Source organism: Lolium rigidum, chromosome 5 (assembly GCF_022539505.1).
Source record: "Lolium rigidum isolate FL_2022 chromosome 5, APGP_CSIRO_Lrig_0.1, whole genome shotgun sequence".
Classification (NCBI taxonomy): Eukaryota; Viridiplantae; Streptophyta; class Magnoliopsida; order Poales; family Poaceae; genus Lolium; species Lolium rigidum.
In genome coordinates, this window is record NC_061512.1 from 76979787 (window position 1) to 76993889 (window position 14103).

General features: G+C 50.9%; 2 protein-coding genes across 2 annotated transcripts; one reads left to right on the plus strand and one right to left on the minus strand.

The window, feature by feature from the left end:
* Positions 1-2428: 2428 nt before the first annotated feature.
* Positions 2429-5922, minus strand: LOC124657789 (histone deacetylase 6-like). Its single transcript, XM_047196297.1, has 4 exons — positions 5831-5922; positions 5528-5736; positions 3914-4039; positions 2429-2832 (listed from the first exon to the last, which is right to left on the minus strand). Exons 1-4 carry the CDS (start codon positions 5876-5878, stop codon positions 2652-2654), a joined length of 564 nt encoding a protein of 187 aa, XP_047052253.1. The 5' UTR covers positions 5879-5922; the 3' UTR covers positions 2429-2651.
* A 225-nt stretch (positions 5923-6147) lies between these two features.
* LOC124657790 (40S ribosomal protein S29) lies at positions 6148-7631 on the plus strand. The gene is made up of 3 exons (XM_047196298.1): positions 6148-6268; positions 6817-6916; positions 7421-7631. The coding sequence occupies exons 1-3, from the start codon at positions 6207-6209 to the stop codon at positions 7427-7429; spliced, it is 171 nt and encodes a 56-aa protein (XP_047052254.1). The 5' UTR covers positions 6148-6206; the 3' UTR covers positions 7430-7631.
* The last annotated feature ends 6472 nt before the right edge of the window (positions 7632-14103 follow it).

Here is a 14103-nt window from a genome sequence, read left to right on the forward strand (position 1 = left end):
ATCTCTCGTTGTTCGTGGTGCACAACCGTGATGTGGGCACTGCGTCGTAGAGGTGACGTGTGGCCTTTTCTTTCGAAGATGTTATTTTGCTTCCGGTCTAGTAACCCTGCTAACCATCCCTCACTGCTACAAGGACACCGGTTCTTCCCTAATGATCCCCATCCCTGAAACCCTAACTCCTCTGCGCCGGGTAAAGGGAGAGAGGGGGGTATCTTGTCCGCCGGTCAACATGAGTGAATTCCACTCACCGCGGCCGCCATCTTCCTCCTCCGCAACCTGCACTACCGGCGCGGTTTGCGCTCGTTGGTTCGACCACACACCAAAATTGATGGCAAGAGGGTTCTCATATATTTTCACTAACGTTGCCATGCTTTTCACAAGCATTACCAGATTACCCCTGAAAAATGAATACTGATCAATTTGAGTTGGCGTTTTCAATATATGGTGTTGGTACATTACCCGAGCCGATCAGACTCTAGTCGACAGAGATCCCACAGCGAAGGAATCTCCTGTTGACACGTAGGCAGGCCCAGGGACATTGCCTTTTTTCCAAACTTGTCACCAGTGGTCCCAATTCCCAAAGCCTCCAAGGCTCAAACTAGGAAACAACAGATGGGTGCAGGATTGCAGTACAGCCACCAATTTCTGACCCTCACCCTGACGCAATCACATCGCATTGGATCTGCTGCTTCTGAGTGCTTACAGAAAGACAATGCAATGCTATAGAGCCCTGTTCAAAAGCTACTAGTTAAGATGGAAAACCTTTCCCTTGGCCTAAGAATGGCACTTGAGTATGTTCCTCCACACATAATTATTGGTTCAACACGTATTCAGCGACATGAAACCGATTCAATGTCAACCCTGAACATGACCCAACATGGTGGAATTCTAAGAATGTGGGTTCAGATTCTCCGCCGTGCGAAATCTGGACTGAGAGCGGTCTGATCTCAAATAAAGACACTGGATGGAGTCAAAGGGATAGATAGTAAATTTTTACATTGCAAGATAACAGGTAACAACAATACAGAATGAAACCAAATTTATTGCCATCATAGGTAAATGGCCATCTAAATTGCAAACAGATGGGGCTACATATACCAATAGGGACATCGTACCTGTTCAACTGGAAGTCAAGAGGATCAGATTCCATTGATGTTGATACTCACCAGTTAGTGGCTGTCTTCAGTGCATAATGGCAGCATTGGCTAGGTTCTCGATATGGACGTCTGACCAAACACTTGCTTGATTTTAGTGAGTGCCTGAAGCAAAGCAATACTTGACGATGACGAACTGCACACTTGTCCTATCACACCGATTACTATGTAACATGCTTTGTTATTGGTTATTGTACAAGGTTTTGACCACCGATTACTTTATCATTTAGTAGTTTTGTTGCATGGTGCAAAATTGGAAATTTGGAATCATAAGTGTTTCTGGATAGAAATCCAAAACCTTTAAACTGGGTAACTGTCTATGCATATTTCAGAACCAGAAAACGTATACAGTGCGTGTCCATATTTGTAACATGCCCACAAATGAAAAACAAGCTAATACATGATTGTAAATTAACCGATAGCGGCGTCCTATTAGTATTTCAGTTCATCCAAATTGTCTAACAACTATTTGGGAGGACTATGCAGTACAAATTAACTGCAGTTGTAATAAAAAAAGTACTAGCATGCGGACTTGGACGATTAAGGAAAATGCAATCACAAACTTGACGTAGCCGCCCACCAGCTTTGCTAAACACACAAATGGCAACAAAAGAAGATATATATTCATTTACACCTGATTGGGCTGATAATGTTAGGCAACTCATAAAGTGACATCACTATCAACCAACGAATAAAAATTAGGATCACACCAACTTAAAAAATGAGTTTATCTCAATCATGTTGCAAAAGGACACCTATCGTGACATTATATAATCTCCCAGAAGCACACCACTTTCACACCAATAGGAGTAGCTTATTTGCAAATGCGTCCAATTTCTTTGTTTGCTTATACAAAATGATAAGTTGGTCACATAAGTCTAGAAGTGGATACCCTGTATCTGAAGTGATAGAAAATGCATGAATCTCCTCTCATGTGAACCACTAAGTCGATAAGTACTTAAGCAAAGCACTGGATCACATTTGAACTACCAATAATAAGATCCTCAAACTCTTGCCCTGGCGGCATCGTTCCGTGTTCATTTCCCTAGCTTCGGCAATGCATGCTGCTTTTTTCGTGTCTCTCAATCAGAGGATCCCTATGCAATAGTGCCACCAATAATGCACTATAAAGACTATTGAGCGTAACTCTTACCTCAGAATCTAAAGTCAAATGCCACATACCTAAACTTCCATGTCATTTGTGGATAAGCTAAAGTAAATCAGTCACTGGAGCAAAAGATATTCGCAGTTGAATACTTTTCTGGATGTCAATATCAAGGCAATTTTAACTCCTTTATCATCTCCAAAGGTGAACAAACTTTTACACTTGTCGTTTTGCTTCACACCTAAGAAGTAGTCACTTGCTAAGCAAAGTAACGAGGAAAATCATAGGACCACTTAGCTGACTTACATTTGTGCTGAAGCTTAACAAGTTCCAGCTTAAACAATAGACTAATATCATCATGACAAGAAAATTCCCCGACAGAACATAGTACTTTAGGAACTTGAAGATGAACCTCCATTTTGTCCACTGCTCAAATCAAGCACTTCCAGTGGTCGGAAAGGGGGCCTTTCTCCAAATTTCAACAGATGTGCAACTTCATAAACTGGGCGCAGTTCTAAAATGGATTGAGCATCCAGGTAGGAGTCGCAGGCAAAACACCAAACTGACAGATCACTGCAAAATGGTACATGATGCTGAGCTAAAGCAATCAAATAATAATATGCCAAGATAGCCACAAGCAATCCTATTCGTAGTGCAACAAAAAGAAAAAAGAAAAGAGACCATAAGAAGCTACTTGGGCCAGCCCAGTCAAGAATGCCGACTCGGCGCATGCCAATGCCTCTCTCCTAAGTCCATTTAACCCCGTACCATTTACTTTTCGGCATCTCATCCTGACACCCCGTCTCCTCTCTTCCGATCTTCTCTGCCTTGCCACCTCTACCTGGCTCCTTCCACTACTTTACCCCCATGCCCCCCCCCCCCACACCAGCGCGTCGTGCTTCCTCCTTGCTGCTGCCCCCACCATGCCATCCACCCTTGCATATTCCCTACCATGCATCTCCTAAAGAACAAGATTGATGGTGACATGATAGTGATGGTGATGGCGACTGCGCTCTAGCGGTGACAGCTGAAAGGACAAGGTAGCAGCATGGCCAAGAAGCGAGAGCATGGTAAAGATTTAGTTTTGGGTTCACACAGGTAGCAAATCAAGAGCGAACCATGGTGAATTTGAACCCTGATCAAGGATAGAATTCAACAACGTTCTGAGTAAATCCAGTAAATATGGTGGTAATTTCCATGCTGAAGATGAGAGACGTTATGGGAGTGAAGAGACGTCAGACCTAGACCACTAACTAGGGTGATAAACTTGAGATGGCATATACGTAATTCTTGACTGACTGATAATTGATACATGTTATCCCTTTATAGGGATGATTTCACTGGACTCCTAATCACAAATCTCTTGGGAAAAACCTAGAAGGTACAAGGAAACTTATCTCTTACATATTGAATACAACAAAAAGAATAACTCAACTAACAAGGAAACATAATGTTCTTCCAACTAATACTGCTGCCTGATGAATAATGAGTGATGTTATAGTGAGGGTTCGGCAATACCGTTTCATACTGGACCAGGTGATAGTTAGATTTAAAACCAAACATACTGACTACCTTTGACCTTATCTCAAATGCACCAATGCAAATTCTTTGTAGTTCAATAGAAATTTAAGCAAAAGGAAGTTCAGATATTTACCTGAAGCTCAGGGCAAGACAATGGCCTGTTTCTTGAAAATGGTGCAGCATATGTTTGTTGATAAAACGACTGCACAGCACATCTTTGCAAATCAAGCAAAACCAGTTTTCAGAAGGATGATGACATCTGCATGGCCAAATGCTCATAAGAAAACTTAGGCACGGATGTATGAAGTACATCAATTTCTACAATCATTTTTTGCTTAAATTCTACAATATGGAGTCATTTGGATTGAATAAAAAGACAGGGATATCATCAACAGGTGCCAGAAGCTAGGTTCACTAGTTGGAAAACTTTAGCAATTTGTTTCGCTGTGTTTATAATAGGTCAATTCACCTCCAAGATATTACCGTGCCAACAAATATACAAGTTCTTTACACCTTAAGATAAGCTGGATTCTAGAAAGATGCATAGACAATGTTTGTTATGCTGCATCATGAGATCGTAAACAGCATTTTCAGGTACAATGACAGGTGCCTTTTCACATTTCATACAGACCATCGTAAGGAGTAAGCCATGCTGCATCAATTCACCAGCTCACTAGCTGTTACAAACTTTCAACTACAGATAAAAACTTTAGCCAATTCAGCGAAAATATGGTACAATGTACCAAACGGTACCATCAAAATCCACAGACCCTGACCATCTCTTGCACTTGGGAGTGGCTTGCACATTAAAATTATAGTAAATGAACAGCGGAATCACATATCAATGATTTTACGCAAGAATAATTCCAAAATATGAAGCCAAATGTTGATATAATGCAAATAACGAGAAGGAGAAATCATGAAGTGGAACTTCTAGTTAGTAACCGCAAAAAACCTTCATCCATAAATATTAAGTTAATTTTGTCAAATCCTGAACTTGGGGAAATGAGCCCCTTTCATATCTGGCATTAATGCCCCAACAAAAATATATAAAGTCCAAGAATGTTCTTCATGGGCTTGCAAGTCATGCACAGATTGTTAATCCAAACAAGTAACGCCACGCCACATCAATTGACAACAATGATCAAATGCCAATCCAACTAGTCGGCATTGTAAAGTCATGTAGTTGTGAACCCGACAGGTACCACAGCACATTACTGGAAGCACTATGGGATAGAGTATGAAATTCTTGTCACGAAACCTTGCCACTTGCAGGCATCTGTACAGAACCGCAAGCAATCCAAAAATGTCACAATTTGTCACTTCTTAGAGTTCAGCAATTATATTGATCAATAATATTTCAAAGTCTACTTTACTGTGCTAAAGTTCTGGACATGATCTAGTGGTGTGCTTAAGCAAAGTAGTGATCTCTACCATGTACATGTAACTTGCCATACAATTTTCGAGTCACAACCTAGTCCCAACAATCGCATTGTCATCAAGTAGTAATTCCTTATTTTTGCTCTATCAAACTAAATTATGTCGTCATAATTCACCATAGCTGAAATCTGGGATACTAGGTCTTCAGCCAAGTAGTGCCACACCGAACATGAACCCAGGAGATTAATGGACAGAAAAAGAAAATCCCAACGCGTGGAGCGCATAAAACCGCACGAAAGAACCCTAACAATTCGCATGGCAGGCCCAGGATCGCGACACGAAAATTGAGGAGGAGGATGGGACAAACCTGGAGCACTGAGAGTCAGGCGCGGGCACGCGAGCGAGTTCGTCGGCGCTGGCGGCGGGCATGGCGGGGAGGTGGGGGCAGCTGGTCCGCGCCTCCACCCACCCCGCCGTGGCGCCATACAGGTCCAGATCCTCGCCTCCCTCCAGCACATCAACCTCCTTCTCCTCCTTGCGGTTGCTGTCGCCGGCACCGTCCTCTCTCTCCTTCCCCTGCGACGACGAGGCAATCCAGAGCAACCGCAAGGACACATCAGTATCCAGTGGAGCAAGAAAGAACGCAGAGACGGCAGGGAGGAGCACGAACGTGTCGGGATGAAGACGGGGGCTCTCCGGCTCCAGCGGCGGAGGACATCGTCGGCGAGTCGGAGCGGAGCAGGAGACGATGGATTCCACGGCGAGTCCAGCGGATGCTTTTTTTTTTCCTTTCTCACGAGGCATAGATAAATCTTAGGCATAGATGCTTAACATGGGCTGGCCCGACAGAATGTCATTTTCGGCCCGCTTCAGGCTACGTAGCGCAGTGGGCCCAGTTCGGCCCGTGTTCTAGTTAGGGTTTACCGCGCCGTCTCCCTATATAAGGCTCGCCTGCTCGCAGCGCCGCCAACCTACTCCTCCCTTCTTCCCACGCGCACCAAGGTTTCCCCACCGGCGGCGGAAGGCGGAAGGCGAACGCGGCGACGATGGGGCACGACAACGTCTGGAACTCGCACCCCAAGAACTACGGGCCCGGCTCCCGCGTCTGGTAATACTTCTACCGTCCCCTCGATCGCCGCCGGCCACTTAAATTCCTAGCTCGTGCACGCTGCTAGAGATCCCTGGCGGGACGAACTGTTCGGGTCGATCTGCGGGTTTGATTTGCTTGCGATTGCCCTAGCTCTTCTTAGCGATGTAGTTGGCTGCAAATGTCTCCCGATCAGGAGTTAGATGGGCTTAGGTACTAATTAATCAGCTGAGAACGTTCGCTGCTAGCTTGCTATGTCCCTCGCAACTGAGATCGTTTGCTAATTAGTCAGCTTTGCCTCCTTCACAGCTTTTACAGTGTCTTGCGTTGTTTCTCATGTTTGTGGACAGACAACTAGGCTTAGAAAATTATAGCTTCATGTTTTAAGTTGTAGGACAAACAAATCTTTCTTGCGACCATCAGACCATGTGCATTTAACCAGTTTGAGATTGCGTTCTGCTTGTTTGTAATGGCTTGCTCTGCAGTTCCATACAATTACTGATGCTAATTGTCTTGAACCATTGTACATATGATTGAATTTGCTGACCCGAATATGTTGTTTCTGTCAGCCGGGTCTGTGGCAACTCGCATGGACTGATCAGGAAGTACGGGCTGATGTGCTGCAGGCAGTGCTTCCGCAGCAACGCCAAGGACATTGGCTTCATTAAGGTATAGGGTGTTATCCTGAACCATGAACCATAATATTGTTTCTGTGGATATATTTATTATCCTGTAACCAACAGCTTGAAATGGTAGTGATCTTACATTTTTAAATGCTTTGGTATGGAACACTATTCCTGCTCCATGCTTTGTCTTTTCCGTTTTTTGATGTCTGTTTGATAGTTGAATCAATAGATGCTGACATGCTAGGCAAATATCGAGAGTTGCTTCACTGACCTGCTAGGCATTATGGACATTTGTCCTAAATGGTCTGTCGCTTCAAGTTTCTCTGTTCTGTTTCGTTTGCTTCGAAATTGAACTTGAATGTTATGTACAGTCATTCCCTTCTATCTGTCACTAGATTCTAACCTTTTCAGTTATGCGCCACTGAGACTTCTTTCGAGACATACTTTTCTTTTCCTGCGTTGTTGTAGATTTTGTTATTAGTCATGTAATTACTTCCTTTTGTGTAAACCACAATTCTAACAATTGTATCATATTATTTTGTTGCAGTACCGTTAAGCCACCTAGACCAGCTGGCCTGAAGTGAAGCTAGTCAGGCGTGAAGAAATGGATCACTTAATAGAAGGCTTAATTTCAATTCCAGTAATTTAGCTGTTTGCTCAGTACGGCTCTGCAAGTAAACTTTGTGGCTTTATGTTTTGATGGGAACTGAATGATGTGATTGTTGAACATGAGTTAATTGCACATCTGAAAGCCTTTTGTTAATGTGATTCCTTCATTGGTTGCGCCCTTTGCTTCTGCGTCCTGTAATATTTCTTAGGAATGCATGATCTCTCAGGCAGTACCAACCTAGTCGTAACGTGTGACTTGTATAATCGTATATCCATCGATTAACTTTTGTAGCTGCAAAATCAAAAAATCAATTTAAAAGACAATCGAATAGTCCATAAGTTTACAGTTCATAAATTATCAATCTCAACTCAATACTTGACTGGTAAAGTGAGAAAAACTGCTTCGTCTTCCCCCTGTTGTCCCCTTGGGGGTGAACCTTAGAGCATCCCCACTCGTTGGCGCTCCCCACGCCGAAATCCGGACGAAACTACCGCCGGATTGGACGAAATTAAGGCGTGGGGAGTACCATATTTCCAGTCGTCCACCCGGAGTTCGGCGGATAGAGTTTAAATTCAAACAAATCGCCGTCCCGCGCTACAAGTACGGGCAGCTGATCGGCAAAAGGAGCAAAAGGATCGGCCACGGATCGGTGATCGGAGGGAAATTACACGGAGACGAGCTCGTCGGCAGTCCCGGCCGGGCACGGCGGTGTCCGACGGACCGGTTTCCTCACACGCCGTGGCCGAAGCGGCCGCGGCGGGCGACGATGAAGCAGCCGGGCAGTGGACGTCGGCTGTGCCCGCAGTCGACGAGGTAGATGGTGAGGTAGACGAGGTAGGAGCCGGCGGAGACGACGTAGTGGCTCGGAGGATGTCGTTGCGGTGGCCCCGGTACCAATTCCTCGTCTCCTCGTCCATCGCTTCCATGTCGCCGCCGCCCATGAGGAACGCCAAGTCCGTGTTCCTCTTCTTCGCCGCCACCGTCGTCTTCGGCAGGGGCGATCCGGCGCCTTGGTTGGCGAGCATCTCCCGCCACTCGCCGTCGAACTTGTCGTTCCTCCCGTCGGCGTGCGATCTCAAGTCGGCCCAAAGCACTTGTCGATCGACGCCCGCATCCTGTCGGCGGGATTGTCCGTCCGTTTGAGCTCTTTCTGCTTCTTCTGGCCGAGCTCAGGGCGCCCTTCCGCCGCGCAAGCCGGCGGAGCGTCGGGGTTGTACTGCTCGGTCTCCTCTTGCGTGAAGAACCCCGGGCACGCAGCGGCGGCGGTCATGAAGAACCCCGGGCTCGCAGCGGCGGCGGCGGAGCCGGAGGTGATCATCTCGTGGATCTCCTCTTCGTTCGGCGCCGCCATCGCACCGAACGCGAGCGGCCCTCGCCGCGAGGCCGGCGAGGTGCCCTCGAACAGGCCGCCGCCGCCGACGCCAAGCTCGGGCGGCGACGGTGTGGGCTTGGACGGTTGGACGTAGGCGCCCTCTTGGAACACGGCGGTCGGCGACGGCGAGTACGCCGAAGGCGAGAAGGAAGACGGGGAACTTGTTGTACGTTGCATCGGCCATTGGCCGGGAACATGCCGCCGCTATAGGCCATGCTGATTAACCTCAATTGTTCGTCTTGGGCCGCCTCCGCCGACCTCTTGGCGGCGGCTCTTTCACCCTCTCCGCCCTGGCGCTTGTTTCCACGTCGCGCCGTTTCTCGTCCGCCGCCCACTCGGCGTTCGACATGCCCGGCGGCTTCGTCTTCTTCTTCCGCATCTTCCTCGCCGGCGCCTTCGGCGGCATTGTGGTGGACGAGAAGACGAGGAGGAGAGTGGTGGTGGACGAGAAGACGCCGCCAGAACTGGAGCTGGAAGACGAGGAGATTGGGGGATTTCGGCGGGAGAGAATGGTGATATGCAAGCAAATTGGAGGGAATGGGGATATGCAAGCAAATTGGAGGGAAAATCACGGGATTTGGTTTTCCAGCCGCCGACTACGCGGGTCCACACGCCGTTTCGCGCCAAAATCTTTCGTCCGGAGTCCCCGAGCGCGCCCGGGGGCCGGGGGTGGCGTGGGCTCGCCGGATGGATTAAGGGCCAAATCCGGACGAAAACGAGGAACCGGGGGCGCGACTGGGCCGAATTTCGCCGTCCGGATGGAAAAAACGTCGCTCGGGGGCCTCGTCGGGGGGACGAGTGGAGATGCTCTTAGGGCATCTCCAGCAACGCGACGCAAACAGATGATTTGTCCCCTTGGAGGTGAACCGTAGGGCATCTCCAGCAATGCGACGCAAACAGACGATAAGCGTCCGTCGTGACCGGAAATGCGTTTGGACCCTGCTCCAACGGGGTGACGCAAAGTGATCGGGCCGTTTGCGTCGACGCATACTTGGACCAGGACGTTGTGCGATACCCGATCCCGCAAGTTAAGGACAGCGAAATCGACCGTTTTGATTTGCTTCTTTTCCCCTTCTTTGCTGCCCTAGTGCGACGCCACCATCCCAACCCCAGCCGTCGCTGCAGCGGCGCAGTACTCGCCGTCCGCCTCAGTGTCGTCGCGCGGGAGAGCAGGATCGTACTCGGGATGGGCTCCGGCGCGTACCTGCCGGCTGTTTTGGGGCCAAACGTTGCCGGTTGCGCCGCCCACGACCTGTTCGGTCAATTGCGCCGGTAGGTTTCTTCACCTATTTTGGCGCAAATCGCAGCCATTGATCCACATTTCGTACCCACGCAGATGGACATGTGGCAGATGTTGCAGAAGTTCGACGCCGAGGTCGTTGACTCCTCTTCCGACGAGGAGCTCGATCAGTCGACTTAGACATTGGCAACTACTGCGGCCTCCATGATCCACGAGTTCACTTCAAATGAGGGGCCGGTGCACCGGGGCTTTATCAAGGGCCGCTCAAAAAACCTGCCGCGCAACAGAGTGAAGGGACAGCTCCGGCTCCACAAGGACTACTTCCACCTCACCGATCCGTTGTTCAAGGAAAAAATGTTCCGGCGCCGGTACAGGATGTCAAGGGAGCTGTTCTTGGTCATTCTCCGGGGCGTCAGAGACTACGACCCCTACTTCCAATGCAGGCCCGATGCAACATGTACGCTAGGCTTCACCTCCTACCAAAAATGCTCCGCCGCTATTCGCATGCTATCATATGGAATGGCTGCTGATATATTCGATGAGTATCTTCGAATGGGTGAGAGCACCTGCCTTGAGTCCATGTACCGGTTTTGCCGAGCCGTGGTTGCCGTGTTCAGACAGTATTACTGTAGGGAACCAACTGTTGAATATACAAGGCGATTGTTGTCTATCAACAAGTTTAGAGGGTTCCCAGGAATGATTGGCTGCATAGATTGCATGCACTAGGAGTGGAAGAACTGTCCATTTGAATGACAAGGTCAGTACAGCAAGCATGCGGAGAGACGGACTGTCATTCTTGAAGCTGTCATATATCAAGATTTATGGATTTGGCATTCATTCTTTGGCATGGCCGGTTCCAACAATGACATCAATGTGTTGCACCGATCACTGGTTTTCAACCGGCTCATGCAAGGCAAAGCTCCCCAGGTGAGCTATGAGATCAATGAAAATGAATATGACAAGCCATATTATCTTGCTGATAGCATCTAGCCTGACTGGGCCACACTGGTGAAGACTGTCCGTAATCCAGCTCCGAGAAGACGAGCAGGTTTGCCAAGATGCAAGAGGCTTGCAGGAAAGATGTGGAGCGCGGATTTGATGTGCTCCAAGCTCGGTGGGCAATTGTCCGTCACCCGGCAAGAACATGGTCGCTGAAGACCATACATGAGGTGATGACATGCTGCGTGATCATGCACAACATGATCGTTGAGAACGAGCGTCCTGATGGCCGCAATGAGAACCACTGAGACTTCCAAGGTGAGCTAGAGCCACTTCCTGGGGCTTTATCATGGGAGAACTATCTGCATATGAATGTAGAAATCACTGACGAGAACATCTGCAAACGGCTGCAGACCGATCTGATTGAGCATCAGTGGACATTGGCTGGCCATGAAGACCATGCCTAAAGGACTACCATCTTATTTTCATGTAGACTTTTTAAAATTTGGATGTAATAAGGACTATCACTTCAATCTCTTGCATCTTGTTGTTTTCAAACTTCATATTTCATGCCGACGTAGAAATGCGTCGGGCCACTGGAGGCACACCCATGCGCAAACGGACGCGCGAACAAAAACGGTCTTTCTCGCGTCCGCCGCGCGACGCAAACGGACGCTTGCGGACACCGATTTACGTCGCGCCGCTGGAGATGCCATTACCTCTCATTTCGCAGACCCCTTTCTCACCATTGGCAAGGGTTGCTGGTCAAACGTCGTGTAGCGTTGGTGGCGAAGGACATGCCTGTACTCACGTGCGTGGATGGCGGCGCGGGTCGCGGGGCCTCCTGACCGGCGGTGCTCCCTGGATTCGAGCTCGGCTTGTTTGGAGCTAGAACAATGTGGCGATGCCTGCGACTTGGAACGTCAGCAGCGGATGCACCTGGGGCAGGAGTCTAGGGGCCTGATTTGGGCTCTTAGGGCATCTCCAACCGGGCGACCCAAACGGACGCGCTGGGCCGTCCGTTTTGGGCCGTTTGGGTCGCCGCCCGGACACGCGGACAGCGCCCCACGTCCGCGTGTCCGTTTGGGTCGCACGCTGCGCCCAACGCGGCGACCCAAACAGACGCCACGTGGTTCGTCTTCCTTGCGCGGCGCTGCGCCATGGCAGGCCTCGACGGGACAGCCATGGTGGGCGGTGGAACGCGCGGGAAAGTTCCCGCGCGCACCAAGGTTCCCGCGCGCGCAAACGCCATTGGCGCGAGCGACCGCCCAAGCTTCCCGCCAGGCCGCCGGCTATAAAGACGGCGGCGGTCTCACACGTACCGCAACACCATCCCCCCCCCCGCCTTCTCCGTCGCCATGCCGCGCACCCTGCAGGCCACATGGGCCAAGCTCTCCTCGCCGCCCGGCCAGGTTCCCGCGGACGGTGGAGGAGGAGCGCGCGGACTCGCGGTGGGTCGCCGACGACGAGGCGCTCCGCGTCGCTGCCGAGGCGGCGGCACAGAAGGCCGGTGACGCGGAGATGGTGGAGGCGGCCGCGGAGGGCTGGCACGAGACCGCGGACGGCTGGTACGAGGCCGCGGAGGAGGGGCGGCCGCCGCGGAGGAGCCCGTCAACGAGGAGGACCTCGCGCCGGCGAACATCAACGCCGCCATCGAGGAGCGACTCGCCGACCTCACGCGCGTGACGAAGGAGCACGAGGGCATTCGGCGGGCCGGCCGCCGCCGCTAGGCGACCTCCTCGGCCGGAAGAACGAGCCGCTCGCTATGCGAGCAGCCCGTCACCTCATCCGGATGCCGTCGCCCGAGCGGCGCGCCCGGGAGGATGCTGCGCGTCGGCGGAGCGTGGCCGGCAAGAGCGCATGCGCCGGCGGCAGGAGATCCACGAGGGCCAGGCACCCGCCCGCGTCCGCCTGGAGGCGCGCACCGCTGTGGAACGCGCCGCTCTGCAGGAGGTGGAGCAATGCGGGAAGCGGATGGTTCCGCCGCAGGAGGCGGAGCGCGAGCGCGCCCGAGGTGCGCGGACGGAAAGGAGGAGGATGGTGGCCTCCGCCCAAGCCGCCGGCTGCCGCCGCCGCGCCCGCGCCGCCGCGGCCGCGCCACCCGACCCGTAAGCCGGAGTGGAATCCTCACGCGTAAAGGCCGCCCGCGTCGAGTGAAATCCACGGCCCCGACGACGAGCCGGCGAGGAGTCGCCGGCGAGACCGCCGGCCCCATACGTATAGGGTAGAAGTAGTAGCTAAAAAAATGTAATGAGTTCTTTTTAATGAAAAATATTGTTCATGCCTATGACACGCGGGCCGGGGCGGACAAGGGGCGGACGCGAGCGACCAGCCTTTCGCGTCCGCGCCACGCAAACCCGGCCAAGATTTGGGCCGGGTTTGCGTCGATCCGGACGCCGCGGGCATCCGTTTTAGGGATGGGTCCGCGCGCTGGGCCGTTTTTTGTCCGGCTCGACCCATCCGGACGCGCGGGCGCGGGATGGGTCGCCCGGTTGGAGATGCCCTTAGAGCATCTCCAGTCGCGTCCCTCAAAGCGTTTCCCAAACCGCGCCGGATTGAGTGTTTGGGGGACGTGTTTCGTTCGTGCCGTGTTTGGGGGACGTCACTTCCCAGCCGCGTCCCCCAAACGCCGCCCACAAACATTAAAAATATTTTTTTAGGCATTTTTATTTTAATTTCCACAAACTAATACATAATTAGGAACGTGGTTTACAGGAAGACACAATTTGGAACATGGTTTTCCACAAACTAATACATAGTTTGAACCATGGTGGACACAAATATAAAATTTAGCAGAAAAAATAAACCTAACTAGGCCATGCATCGAAGGTTTCCTCTGTTCGCTGCTAAGAAAGACACTCGAGGGCACACCCAGTCACCCAAACTGGAAAATCCAGCGGGAGGATGGTGCCCTTGTTGGTTCTACCGATGAGACGAACATCCAGAAACTTCCGTGCACGTATTCGCTACGAAGAAACAACACTCTTCATCATCGGCCGTCCTCCTCGTCGGTGCCGGCCGCCGTGGTAGTCCCGGCGGCGGCGCTTCTCGTCGAATACCTTGACGCTC